Here is a 14,400-nt window from a genome sequence, read left to right on the forward strand (position 1 = left end):
CAAGAAGATACCATCAAAATGCTCAGTCACAGGTTGTCAATGAGGCCTCCTTGGAATGCATGCATGGTTTTGTGCAAGATTGTGCAATTCTCCCCCTTACTACATCGACTACAAGTAACTGCATGCTTGTGGACACTATGCCCAATATGGTTAGATATAGCCGCTCTGCGATGCTATGCCTATGGCACTGTAATGTGAGAGCCTTAGGTCGTGATCATGATCAGAAATGATCATGGTCAAGAAAGTTTGAGCTATGATGTTATAGTTCTGTCCGAGACCTGGCTAAAAGATGGTGAATTCATAAACATTCGTGGCTATCAATTTGTGTGCCTCCCAAGGAAGTGAAGCTCCCAATGCGGCAGCATGGTGCTGTATATATCATGCCATATCACCTTTAAAAACCAAGAAAAACTTGCAGAAACAAAGTTGGGAGAGCTAGAGATGTTGTTTGTAGAGATGAAAAATTACGTCATCATGGGTATCATGTATAGGCCCCCATATGTGAAAATTTAGCCGCTTTTAGAAAGATTACAGCACAATCACCAACATTTTACTAGTGAAGATAAATAAGCCAATTTATAAGTTGGTTGTAATATAGACAAAGGAAAACGATCAAGTGCGGAGTGTCGAGTTATGACTTCAGAAATCATATTTTAGCACCGACAAGACTTACACCAATGTCATCTACAAAAATTGACCACATGTTGTCAAACATTGATAGTGAATACATTGCAGTTGGTGTGATAACACAGAAAGTTTCGGACCATTTTCCAACATTTGTTTACGCTCATCTACGTTCATCTACAGGCAGAGAGACAAACCACCATGCACCCTCTGAGGATAAATTACGAAAAGAGTAGAAGAGCAATTCAAGAAACACAATTTTTAGGTACAAACAATACAGATCCTAATGCAGCCTTCAAAAATCTTGTATCATTGCTACAATCAAGATGTATTAAAGTAGTGTACAAATCTCGCCAAGCAGCGTGCCTCTCCACACCAATCTGCCTTTGGATGAACAAGGCAATACTCAATGATTAGATTAAGAGAACACTGGCTGACCAAAATGAAGCAAAATAATGATACCCGTAATTATAAGGGCCTTTACAGAAACACACGTAATCTATTATTATCGATCACCCCGCAGGGGCGTCTGCGTCAGCAGGCGTTTGGTGTGCTGCGACACCACGTACCCGAGCACACGAGGGTTGGACCCTCCCGCATCTAACCGTGCGCGGCTTAGCCGTGTCCAGGGAAAAGGGGATCCTGGGGGTTGAGCCAATGCCGGGTGTTTGGACCTTTACGGCCCCTCGGCTGCAGCAACACACCACTTTGTTCTCGGCTTCACGTAGACGGCGCCCCCGGACTGACCCACCCGGGGGAAATTGGTAGTTGCCTTTTCCTGTCTCTCTCTCTCCCTCCAACCTTCGTCTTTCTCTCACTTTCCATCTTTCCTGTCTTCTCCTGGCTTCCCTTTACTTCTAATTTTTCCAGGCAGCAAGGGTTAACCTTGTGTGAATAGCCAATCTAGGTTATTTCATATTTGGTTATAGTCTTAATGTACAGCTGGCGTTTGCAGGCTGTGTTTCACAGGTCCTGCAGCATCCCCTTGTAGGACTCCACGGCGGATGGCTGGCGTTACTGCCGAAATTACACTCTTTTATGGCTACTTTCTTCCTGCCACTACCTGATCGCTCCCTGAAAAGGGGGTGCACCAATGATGTCTTCGACTTTTTTCCCACCAAAAAGAAACTTTCCCTCGATTCCATGTAGTCCACTCTGAACAACCAGACAAACCCGTGCGAACAATCTCACCATTCCTCGTGTCTAAGTCTCACACCCAAGTTTTTGGTACAGGTTATAAAGCATCCAGGATGGCAAGCGGTGATCTCCTCTTGGAGCTCCGCAACCAGAAACAATATGAAAAGCTACTCAATCTAGTATCATTTGGGGACACCCAAGTAACAGTAACTCCACATCGTACTATAAATACCACCCGTGGCGTAGTCTCCGATGATGATCTCTTGCAGCTTACTGAAGCTGAGCTCCTGGAGGGCTTCAGTGAGCAGAACGTCATCAATGTCAAACGAATTAAGATGAGGTGTGACAATAAGGAAATACAGACCAAACACCTAATACTTACTTTTGGCACAAGTGTTCTTCCCGAGTACATCGAGGCCGGGTATATCAAGCTTCGTGTTCGGCCATACGTCCCTAATCCCTTGCGATGCTTCAAATGCCAGCATTTTGGTCACAGCTCACAGAGCTGCCGAGGCCGCCAAACTTGCACGAAATGCAGTGCTCATGAGCACACCTCTGAATCTTGTGAAAACTCTCTCCACTGTGTAAACTGTGATGGGGAGTACGCTGCATACTCGCGGTCGTGCCCATCTTAGAGGAAAGAAAAGGAAATCGTTACAATTAAAGTAAAAGAAAGCATAAATTTCAAGGAGGCACGCAGGCGGGTATCCTTCCTGCCAAAGAACACCTTTGCCGATGTGGCGCGTCAGGGGGGCTCTCCGACCCCCAAGCAGTGAGTCGGCAGTTATGCCATCTGCCCCTGCGGCGGTTGCAGCTAGCGCTGCTCCGTCAACCCAGCAGAAGGGGCCATCTACCTCCGGGCAGGTGGCCTCAAAGGCCTCGTCCAACGTGCCGAGGCCTTCACGTCAAACAAAGCGCTCGGAAGAGCGCGTGTCCAGCACCTCGCAAGAGGCGATGGGCACAACCACCAGCAAGACGGTGCCACCAGTGCCTAAGGAGCGGTGAGGCTCTCCCGATCGCTCCAAAAAAGACAAAACTCCAGTCACGGCGCCTGCAAAGCGCCCATGAGCTAATCCTCGTCTCTTAAACACACAGCACTAAACACAAGTAGCATAATAGTTACACAAATACTACAGTGGAATGTATGAGGACCTTTAAATAACCTCGACGACATTACAGAACTACTACACAAACACAGTCCCAAGCTGCTGAGTGTTCAGGAGACACATCCGAAACCTACAAACACAAACTTTCTTCGCAATTACTTCATCTTCTGAAAGGACCGCGATGGGGCTAACGCCTCTGGTGGAGTAGCAATAATAGCGGACAAGTCTGTAGCTTGCCGACACGTCGCCCTTCAGACGACCCTTGAGGCAGTGTCAGTTTGGGCCATTCTTTTTAATAAATTAATCACTGTCTGTTCTATTTATATACCACCAAACCATCATCTAAAAAAAAACAGACTTTTACAAGCTTAATATCCAGCTTCCCGAACCTTACATACTTGTGGGAGACTTTAATGCTCACCACACGATGTGGGGAGACTCACGATGCGACGCGAGAGGTTGATTAGTAGAAAACTTTCTAGTAAACACGGGTGCATGTCTGTTCAATAAAAACGAACCGACTTATTATAGTATGTATCATAATTCACATTCTTCTATAGACTTATCTATTGGCTCGGCAGCACGTATAACTTACTTAGAATGGAGCGTTATTAAAAATCCTTATAGAAGTGACCATTTTCCAGTACTTTTAAACTTGATTGTACCACATGAATGCCCTCCACATGCTCCTCGGTGGAAGCTGGCTTCTGCCGACTGGGACCATTTTAAGGAATCGGCCTACCTATCACGAGATTTTATCACCGATTTTAGTATTGGTGACGCGGTAGCGTATTGCATGGCTTTTATCATCGAAGCAGCGAATAGCTTCATTACACAATCAAGTGGTAGCTCATCCAAAAGACGAGTTCCGTGGTGGAATGGCGAGTGCAAAGAGGAACGGAAAAAACAGAATAAAGCTTGGGCCATACTTCGCCGATCCCCAACTGTAGAAAATTTGATTGCATTTAAAAATATTAAATCACAAGGAAGTCGAACGCGATGGCAAACAAAGAAGACAAGCTGGGAGAGGTTCCTGTCAGGCATTAACTCATACACACAGGAGGCAAAAGTATGGAATGGGCTAAGGAGAATTAAGGGACAACAAATTCATCCATTGCCCCTTGTTGATATAGATGGAAACAAGTTGGAAGACCAGGCCGATGCTCTTGGTGAACACTTCGAGTGCATGTCTAGCTCCACTCACTATTCGCAGACCTTTTTGAGACGTAAAGCAATAGAAGAACTTAAGCCACTGAATCGGAAATGTAACCCAAACGATCCCTAACCATCCTTTTACCATTGCCAAACTTAAAGCTTCCTTATCAGTATGTCGGAGCTCTGCACCAGGCCCTGATAGAATCATGTATGATATGCTTAAGCACCTGCACTCCGACACACAAATCAGGCTACTCACACTTCTCAATACTATCTGGGCTGCTGGTTACCTCCTGTCAAAGTGGAAGGAGGCTATTGTGACCCCTGTTTTGAAGCATGGTAAGGACGCTTCATTGCTGACTAGCTACCGTCCTATAGCGCTTATGAGCTGCCTCTGTAAGCTTTTTGAAAAAATGATAAATCGCCGTCTCGTACATCTTCTAGAGTCCAGCAAAATGCTTGACCCATTTCAATGTGGTTTTAGGGAAGGGCGATCTACAACTGACCATCTCGTGCGCATCGAAGCGAGCATTCGCCATGCCTTCGTGCACAAACAATCTTTCTTATCTGTATTTCTAGATATGGAAAAAGCGTACGACAGCCTGGCACTATGGAATCCTGCACGACCTTTCGGCGGTGGGCATCCGCGGCGATATGTTAAATATTATAGAGAGCTACCTAGAGAACCGTACATTTCGGGTGAAAATAGGTAATGCACTGTCGCATACATTCATAAAGGAAACTGGGGTACCCCAGGGTGGCGTACTCAGCTGCACGCTCTTTGTCGTAAAGATGAACACGCTTCGTGCATCATTACCACCAGCTATTTTTTATTCCGTCTACGTAGACGATATACAAATAGGTTTCAAATCCTGCAACCTCACAGTGTGCGAGAGACAGGTACAACAGGCCCTAAACAAGGTGTCCATGTGGGCAGACCAAAATGGATTTAAAATCAACCCCCACAAAAGTTCTTGTGTTCTCTTCACAAGAAAGAGAGGCCTGGTCCCAGGTCCTTTTCTAGAACTGGGTGGACAACAAATTCCTTTTAACAAAGAGCACAAATTTCTAGGTGTTATACTTGACTCCATGCTTACTTTCATTTCACACATAAAATGTCTAAAAACAATGAACTTACTGGAAATCCTATCCCACACAACATGGGATAGCGACAGGAAGTGCCTGTTGAATCTTTACAGGAGCCTAGTTCGATCACAAATAGAGTATGGTGCCGTAGTATATGACTCTGCCACCCCGAGCGCACTAAAGATGTTAGACCCCGTTCACCATCTGGGAATCCGCCTGGCCATTGGCACATTTAGAACAAGCCTTGTTGAAAGTCTATATGTTGAGTCGGGTGGTCACTCCGTTTTCAGAGAACATACATCAGCTTTACCTATTTTCTGAAAGTGCGCTCTAAAAAGGAACATCTGTGTTTCACAACCGTTAACGACGTGACGTGTGAAACACTTTTTCATAACAGACCCTCTATGAGATTGCCTTTCTCACTGCGTGTAAGAGAACTTAGCGAAGAAATGGACGTCCCATTGCTCGAACATCGCCTAATGCCTGCAGCTAAGCTATTACTGCCCTGGGAGTGGCAGGTCATAGAATGTGATGTATCCTTTGTAGAGGTCACAAAGCGTGCTCCTGAGCTTGAAATTGCCATGCATTTTTGTGAGCTTCAATTGAAGTACTCCTGCTCCGAATTTTACACAGACGCGTCAAAATCACATGCTGGCATATGCTACGCTGCTGTTGGTCCCTCTTTTTCTCAATCTGTCATGTTGAACCCCCTAACAAGTAGTATCTTCACTGCAGAAGCCTATGCAGCACTGTGTGAAGTAAAACATATAAAGAAACTGAAACTTGACAGAGCAATCATATTCACAGACTCGTTAAGTCTTGTAAAAGCACTCATTTCTTCACAAAAGCATATGAATCCTGTCTTCACTGAACTCTACTCGCTCTTATACAACATCTATTTATCACATAGACGTGTAGTAACATGCTGGGTTCCTGGCCATAGAGGAATCGAGGGAAATGTGCTTGCCGACGAGATCGCCAAATCAATAGCATCGCATGGTATTCGTTCTGCTGCTGTCCCTGCCATAGACATGAAACCTTTCCTAAGAAACAAACTATGAAGCCACTGGCACCGCTTGTGGGTTGTAGAAATGAGTAATAAGCTTCACCTAATTAAGCCGAAGTTAGGTTTCTGGCACCCAACTACGAAAACACGAAGAACAGATGTCCTATTCACTAGACTAAGAATAGGACACACATTTGACACTCATAATTTTCTCTTGACCGCTAACGAAGCTCCAACCTGTGGTAGATGTGGCGACAGGCTGACCGTCCTCCATGTCTTCGTGGAGTGCTGGGAAGCCGAAAGATACAGGAGGAAACATTTCCCTTTTGTATACCGCCATTGTATTCCCCTGCATCCGGCTATATTTCTTGGTGACGAACCGCTTTTTAAGACCAAAGCAGTCCTCGGCTTTTTGAAAGATGATGTGCTCCATGGTCACAAGCCCATTAATTTCGTAGCGCATCCTCTTTGCAGAAGATGCCACTACGATAGTTTTCTTTTTATAGCACATGCCTCTAGGCCCTTGGCTTTCAAGGGCTCTGGTGAGGCAGTAGTGCTCTAGACAATTTTAGCACCTCACATATTTTATATATTGCATCATTCTTTCTCTATGCATTCTAATGTTCATAGTACACATCAATACTCATTTCCATAATATTAACACATGTAGATTTTATGGAACTTACATTAACTCTTTTAGGCCCTTTACAGCCACGTCACATTAAGTTCACAGAACCCATCAGTCCACTGCAAACTCGTTAACACTAGCATGACGCTCTTTGGCCACACCTGGCCCTTGTGCCATTAAACATCATTCATATTATTTTCGATCATGATGAAGCACATGACAAGGGTATTACAGTAACTTTATCGTGAAAGCTAGTAGTAATACAAAGGAAGTTTGCTGCACAGTAAAATCTCATTACTACAAACACCATATTAATGAACTTTTCAGATTTACAAATTTTTTAAAATCCCAGCCAAAATGCCTATATTTTGAATGTAAAAACATTCGAGAAACTTCCGATACATGCAGGCACGTTTTGCCCTGAAAGATAACGTTTAACGTTTGTTAGCTGGTGAAAAGCGGTCAACCGAGAAAGATAAACAAGTACACATGTCAGTATCATACTGCATGCTTTTGGTAGGTGATAATCCAAATGTGCTTGCTGATCCCTGCTGCAGGCTGCGCAATGTGAACGTTGCATTTCGCTTTGGCGGCATGCGATGTCGTCCACCACTTCAATTTAGTTTCTGTTTCCCGTTGCCACCTTAAAACATTTCGCAATAGGAGAACAACAAAACGTGTCTCTGACTGCGAAAGTGTCTCATGCCAAGTGCGCAACGATTCGTGACACGATTAGTGCAATGCTTTGCATTACGTAGATGTCAACCGCAGTTGAGTCTGTCCAATTTTTAGAGCGGAGCTGCCTTAGGCTAGTTTTCAGCGTTTCGTGATGTGCGTGTGCAATAACTATCATATTGTGGGCTGCGTTAATGGGATTATGAGCCATTGCTTAAGGAGATATGAGCCTGTAGGGGTATGACTCTATAGGCGAACAATGTACAGATCATGTAAAGTACGACGAGCCGTTCGGTGGTCTGGACATCACAGTGTGCGCCAATCTGTGACAACTGCCTCTGGTTCATGCTAACAAGGTCTTTAGGGATGCACGCAGTCACAACAAGGTGTCCAGCCCGTAGGTGAAGTGGCATCATCTCTCCTACTTCCTGTTGCAGCAGGTTGTGCGTCAAAAGGACGCTGCATTCTTGGCAGTTCTCACGAAAATCGGGGACTAAGAGGGCCCTCCAACCAGAAGAGGTGCACGTCGTCGAGAGTTGGTTCATCAGTGCCGTTCGAGCCTTGGTCGTTGCGACCAGTGCTGTGCGACTCTTCTACTCCAATAAGGACGTCGATACATTCATTGCCCTACAGAGTGTGGGAGACGTACACGAGGGTAGAGCAGTTGATGTGTACCTCGGATACAGGTCCGACGATGAGTGTGTTTGCGCACAGGCCAAGGTGGCCAGTATAACGCATGTCGGAATGGGCAATTTACCCGATACGATAATGCTTGCTTGGGGCAAGCCCTACATGGTGACACCTTAAACATAGATGTGAAGGACGGACTCATGAACTGTGCCGTAGGCGTACTTCAAGAGGTCGAGTACAGGGAAGGCGACATGCGTGATGCAGTGTGCATTTGGGTGAAATGTGATGTGCCACATACTGGCCGTCTGGCTCAGATTAAAGACAAGCCTCTCGCGCATGCTGCTCGGAGACGGGGGATCAAGATCATGGCCGATTGAGTGCCCATCGAGTTGCGTACCTTCAAGAAAGACTGGATCGAGTTTCTGACCGGTGGTTCAAGCTAGTGCGGTCACCGTAGAGACAGGGGATCGAATCGTTGCCACCACATACTTTCATCCTGGAACATCAAAGAGGGACCTTGAAGAATTTATGAACGACACATTTGGGTGGATCCTCCTGGTGGACCCCAATCGCATCATCATTGTGAGTGACTTCAGTGTCTATGTGTCTCGTCCCAACAGAAAGTGATTCTTGGCACTTCTCTTGGGAAGGTTGTACCTTCAATGTTGCACCAAGACCAATGTTCCCCAAGAAGGTCTCCAGTGTCGTCACAGAGCCCGTGACCGTTTATCATTGCTACCATAAAGCAATAATTACAGTGGTCAGGAGATAAACGTTATTACAAATAAACATAAAAAGTGCTTACTTGTGCAATATCATTTTGTTATTTTCTTTTATTTATAGTTATATACAGCTTTGCTGGTCGTCCACCTTCCCAGAGTAAAATGGTTCTGAATTTTTTTAGTTACTTTCTTTTCTCGGTTGGTACGTTTTTTTTCTCAAAGTGTATGAGTAAGGTTCTACATATTATATTTTCTTGTATTTCACTTTAACACATTGGATGGTATCATGGAGCTACACGTATACTTCATATTGTTCTGTGGTTAGTACCCTGAAGAAAAGAGCTATACAAACCATTGCATCAGTTGCCCAAAAATGCACTATCCACAGAACTTTTCAGAAATCTGAACGTAATGCCATTTAATCTCGTTAGGCAAACATTAGTACACAAAATAATTTACAAGAACATTCCCTTTTACTCATCAATTTTGTTAAAGGGTCCCTCACGAGGTCTGGCCATTTTCAGCTGACAAGCACTGTGCATACGATGGACGCTAACGATCACGTCTGCTAAGTATTACATGGCTATGCGCCGCGGAAGGAGCTGAAATTTCAAACCGAATGCCATTTGCCCTTCTCCTCGCAGCCACCCCGCTCCAATCCGGAGGGTGACGTACATGTGCTAGTGTGCCTACCTACATTTGTTTGTGCTGCGACATCGCTCGTGGCGACACGTGACTTCAAGAATTATTCAAAGCAACATCTGTTATTTGTGTAATCTGTTGCTTCAGTAGACGAAGTTTAGAGAAATAGTAAAACACACAAACCGAATGTCTGCGCATTCTTGTTTTACTTCACACCGCAGCAAGAGAGATGTACACATACTTTTGTTTTGCTGCTTGTTCCCATGTCATGCATGCAGTCGCGCATGCAGACAACTAAGGCATGTCATTGTTTGCCCCAGTATTCGCGTAACACTGACTTATACCGCTGGTCAGGTGTTCTCGTGCACAGCGTGCAAAATCGTGTACTGCGGGAAATAAGACGAACGCAACAGCTTGCGCGCGACACTGTTAGCGCACGTGCGCCACGCAGCAAAAAAGTGAGATTAAAAATATGAAGGCGGTGCCCATGACGTATGCATCATGCAACCCTCGAGCTCTGGTATGGGAGAACGCAGGGAAGAAATTTCGCTTGTGGAGGCTAGACAGGGCAAGTGGAAAGAGTTTCTCTCTTGACAGTGGCCCTCGCCTTCTGAAATCATGGGTTAACTTCACTAAAGTATTTCTGTCTCACCTATTAATGAAACCATTTGAAAAACTCTTCCAGCAGAATGCTCCCTAGAGGGCACATAACAACTTCCAGTGTATAACTGAAATTTGCTATGTGGCCTGATGAGGGGCTGTTTAAAACCTAAGTGTAACACTCTACAGGTGGCGGGGAAAAAAAAAGAACTTGATCTGCTGATAGTTTGCAATGTTTACGATCGTCGAACAATATCCTTTGTTGACGCAACATTTTGTAACAATATACCTTGCTTGATTGAATGTCTGTGAAGGCGCTACCACTCACCATATTAGCACACTCTTAAAACATTTGCACCCGTTGTGGCATATATTTGTCACACAGCAATAATCATCTTCTGCCTTGCTTGCGTCTCCATCCTTGAAAACGCTGCGCTTGCTACTTTTCTGTCAAGAATGCTATGTCACATGCATGCCCGAACGCACATGCCATTCATGACTTGGAAGTACAGAGCTGGCAGCATTAAAGGAAATGCGGTCAAGACAGATTACGATTATTGTTGTGGGACAAGATACATCCCAAAGGGTGTAAAATTTTTTATGAGTGTATTGTACTCTCAGACTACTGCTGATATTGTATACATGCCACATTAATGCTGTGATTTTTCATATTAACGTGGTACTCGCTGATTGATGTTGTACTTACTCAACCTTTTTGTGATGGATCCTCAGCTTGCAACGTTGGCTATTAATCCAGATGCTGTGACAGTCATTATGCATACCTTTTAGTTCAATAAACATTCTTCTTCATAGATGTATTGGAAGAAACAGATTAAAAGTCAAAGGCTTTGAAAATGCACTAAGTACATGGCTGTTTTAATGCTTGCTCACAGATGCACGTGACTTGTGGGTGCGCCGGGAACTGGTTCGAAACCTGGATGCAGCTGCACCATCTCCTCCACCACCATTGCCACCCAAGGCAAAGCAGCGAGGGCCTCCACCACGACCCCCTTCTCGACCTCAAGGTGGCTACCTGTCAGATGACGAGGAGCCAGGTCTAACAGTCAAGCCTTTAGAGCACGGAGAGTTTGTACACATCCCTACCAAGACTTCCTTAACCAATCATGACTGCAACATTAGTTTCGTCTGAGGTTGTATGATTTCTGGGCTGGGTTCAGCTTGTGGTTATGGTGCTGATGATAAACTGGTAAAATTGCGCATACTTGATGAACACTATCAAGTGTGCCAGACTGCTAACGAATAGGAGGAACACCATTTGTGTACCTCCTCTTGTAGTTCATGTAACATTATAAACTGAGCGTGCCTTTTATTAACTCAGACCTGCATTGTGGCGCCTTGCTGGCATTTGGCTACAGTGATGAAAAATGGCTGAGGGAGCACTTGCTATATAGTAGTAATTTGTGTGCAACATATTCTAAACTATCATGTGAATGTTGATTCATACACCATGCTAGCATGTTGGGCTAGCTTATATGAAACTGTGTTCAGCTGCAGTGCAGCTTGATAACTGTTATAAAAGTTAATGGTGAGCTTGCATGAGGCTGCAATAACTAGTGCTGCAAATTTTTTTGTGCTCGGGCCACTTTAAGGCCCACACATGCTAGTTTTAAGCTAGTTGGCTACATGTGTAAGGTATATTGCGCCAAGCGCTAGCATGCTCACACCACTATATGTACCGTACTTAATCTGTTCTAACATGCACTCTTATATTTACTTATTTTAAGACGACTAAAATTCATATGCATGGTGGTTTGAAAGAAAAAACGCAGGTCATGGAGCTTTGCTGCTCACTCGATAGGCATGTTGAAAAAAAAAAAGAAAAAACAAGGTGCCTTATTGAGAAAAAAACAAAAACTTTGTTTTCTGAAGCGTAGACTGTTGTGCCAGTTGGTGCATCATGTAGTGTCGTTGAGTGGAAATACGGGTGGGAAGAAACGGAGCATCTGCCTTGTCCACTCTGTTTCTTCCCACCTGTATTTCCGCTCAATGACACTACTTGTTTTCTATACAAAAAACTTTGACCAGTCATTTGGGTAGCAGTTTAAAACAGTCATTACTTGCTTGCTGCTATGTTATGCCTCTTGGAGCCACACCATTGTGTTCCACATATCAAATTGGTAGATTTTAATTACGTTTTTGCAGCTTAGAAAATTGATTGGCGGATGAGTCCCAATACACACATTTATTTTTATTTTATTTTTATTTTTTTCTGGTTACCACAGTGTGCCATACGAAAGGACCCCGCACTAAGTTTGGCTATTACAAACAGACAAACATCCTGCGTAAATAATGCGGTGACGATTGTGTCTGCAAAATATTGCATTGGTGTGCACTGCAAATGCAGATGAAAATACGAACAAAAGCCTGCACATTTCTCAAACAAGCTCCTCAGCGTGCCTACAGAGAATCATGTCAAATGTGTGACAGTTCCATGTCATGTGCAAATAGCTGGCAGCAGTGTGAACAACTTGGGGATTTCTGCAAGAAACAGTGTGTGACATGAAGCAAGAAAAGAAGCGGGAGAAAAAAAGTGGTGGCAGGGGTTGTGAAAGTGGCGATCTTGAAAAAAAAGAAAAAAGAGAGAGAGAGAAAGGGTTGTGGGCCCTCACGATATTGCTTGCAGGAACTGGTAGAAGTAACTAGAGGGAGCCTTGCTGCAAGAATGATTGTAGCATGGCATGCAAACATTTCATTTGCTCCCTGGGTGCCACCTTACAACTTCCAGCATATGACCAAACTTTCCAATGGGGCCAGGCGAGGAGCCCTTTAAGTGAAAAATGTGCCATCTTCGCATGAATTACACAAACAAAATGAATTTGAGCAGTGAAATGTTGCATTTTACAATCGAGGATTCACAGTTCTTTCTGAACATGAGAATTGCTATTGTGTTACAATAGAGTTCCGTGTTAGAATTGATTAAATACGGTACCTGTGTCTGCTTTTCCCCGCAATTTCCAATAAAAGAGCATGTCTTGTAGTTTAGCTTTTTTTTTTCACAGCTGCAGCTGCAATTTAATTAAATTTGACTGCTGTGTGCACTTTTGTATTAAAAAAATCATGATTGGACTTGTCAGGACATGCCCTGTGAGATCATGTCAGTCTGGTCTGTCGTATAGATTGTGCATTTTAATATGGCCGTCTCTTGGGTGATGGAAGAGGTGGCTGTAAGTACTGCCATGCGTATGCAACATGTTTGGTCACTCATTGCCACAGGTGTTCATGCACCACATTTTGGTGCCTTTTCTTGCATCTCCACTGTAACAAAGCACAATGTTCATGTTTATATAAAATTAGCACTGATACTGGTGAAAGTATATGTTTAGTGTAAATGGTATCTATTTGTGCCAGCCTGTAGTTAACATTCCCGTGGATGAGTTATCGGTGCACTGGCACAGTGTGCTGTGTAGCTGTATGATATATGAAGACTGCACTGCAAGTGGGTGTGTGTACTGCTTTTTTCATCTTCATTTCTTGAATGCAACATTTTTTTTAAGTGATAGTCAAATTATTTGTTTTTTACCGTTTGTTCACACTTGGCATATGCTGAAGCCACGAAAACGGGGCTGTTACTTTCATCATTTTGCTTCTTTAGCTGGGAGTCTCACCCCATTTACTTTATTCACTTATCGAGGAGAATGTTTCTGCATCAGGTCTGAAGTAGAAGCATCCTTCTTTTACGAAAAGATTTTTCCTCAACCAAATGTGATTATTTAATGTTCGTACATACTTAGTGCTTAATAAATATTCTAATGCCCTGTGCTACTGTACACAGCTATATCCTTTGTACTAGTAGGAACAAGTGCATGTTGCCTTTACCTGTGTCATACTGGGAACGTTTTATCTAGTGTATTAGGAGTAATAATGTGAGAAACTTCACAAGAAAATAGAAATACATAATAAGCACTGAACTGGACAGTGCAACAGCTGTCTGTTGTATTTTGAGGTTTTACAAGTGCTGTTAAACAAGCATGCATGCACCCAGGCATGGTAAAAAAGGCCAATATCTTCTGTGCATACTTGATATAATTGTTTCTTCCATCTTGGTGTAAATTTCACTGTTGAATAATACTGAAAATATTCTGCAGATACTCAGCATTGAGTGCCAATACTGTTGCTGGTGTCCACTGAGGGAATGTTGAAACTTGTGTATACGTCTTGATATTTGACAAGATCATCCTACTCTGCCAATTTCTGTGCCTTGTAAGGTTCAAAACAACATTCGGTGCCAACACAGGATGCCAGCAAATCCAAAGTGCATTTAATTTGCATTTAATGATGGTGTTTCTATTTTTGGATGTATATATAGTCTTGTATGTATGAGGGAAATATTTTAGTTGCAATTAAAGAGGATTTTTTTTACAGCTTTCA

At 43.6% G+C, this 14,400-nt stretch overlaps 1 protein-coding gene across 2 annotated transcripts in view; it reads left to right on the forward strand.

Annotated features, from left to right (window-relative positions):
- Nucleotides 1–14,396, forward strand: part of loco (regulator of G protein signaling family member locomotion defects) — a 96,821-nt gene extending 82,425 nt beyond the window's left edge. For both annotated transcript variants that reach the window (XM_075676449.1, XM_075676448.1), the window contains one exon: nt 10,905–14,396. In XM_075676449.1, coding sequence (XP_075532564.1) covers nt 10,905–11,161 — 257 coding nt within the window. In that variant the 3' untranslated portion in view covers nt 11,162–14,396. The remainder of the gene's footprint in view (nt 1–10,904) is intronic.
- Nucleotides 14,397–14,400: the final 4 nt, after the last annotated feature.

This window comes from Dermacentor variabilis, unplaced genomic scaffold (assembly GCF_050947875.1).
Source record: "Dermacentor variabilis isolate Ectoservices unplaced genomic scaffold, ASM5094787v1 scaffold_12, whole genome shotgun sequence".
Taxonomy (NCBI): domain Eukaryota; kingdom Metazoa; phylum Arthropoda; class Arachnida; order Ixodida; family Ixodidae; genus Dermacentor; species Dermacentor variabilis.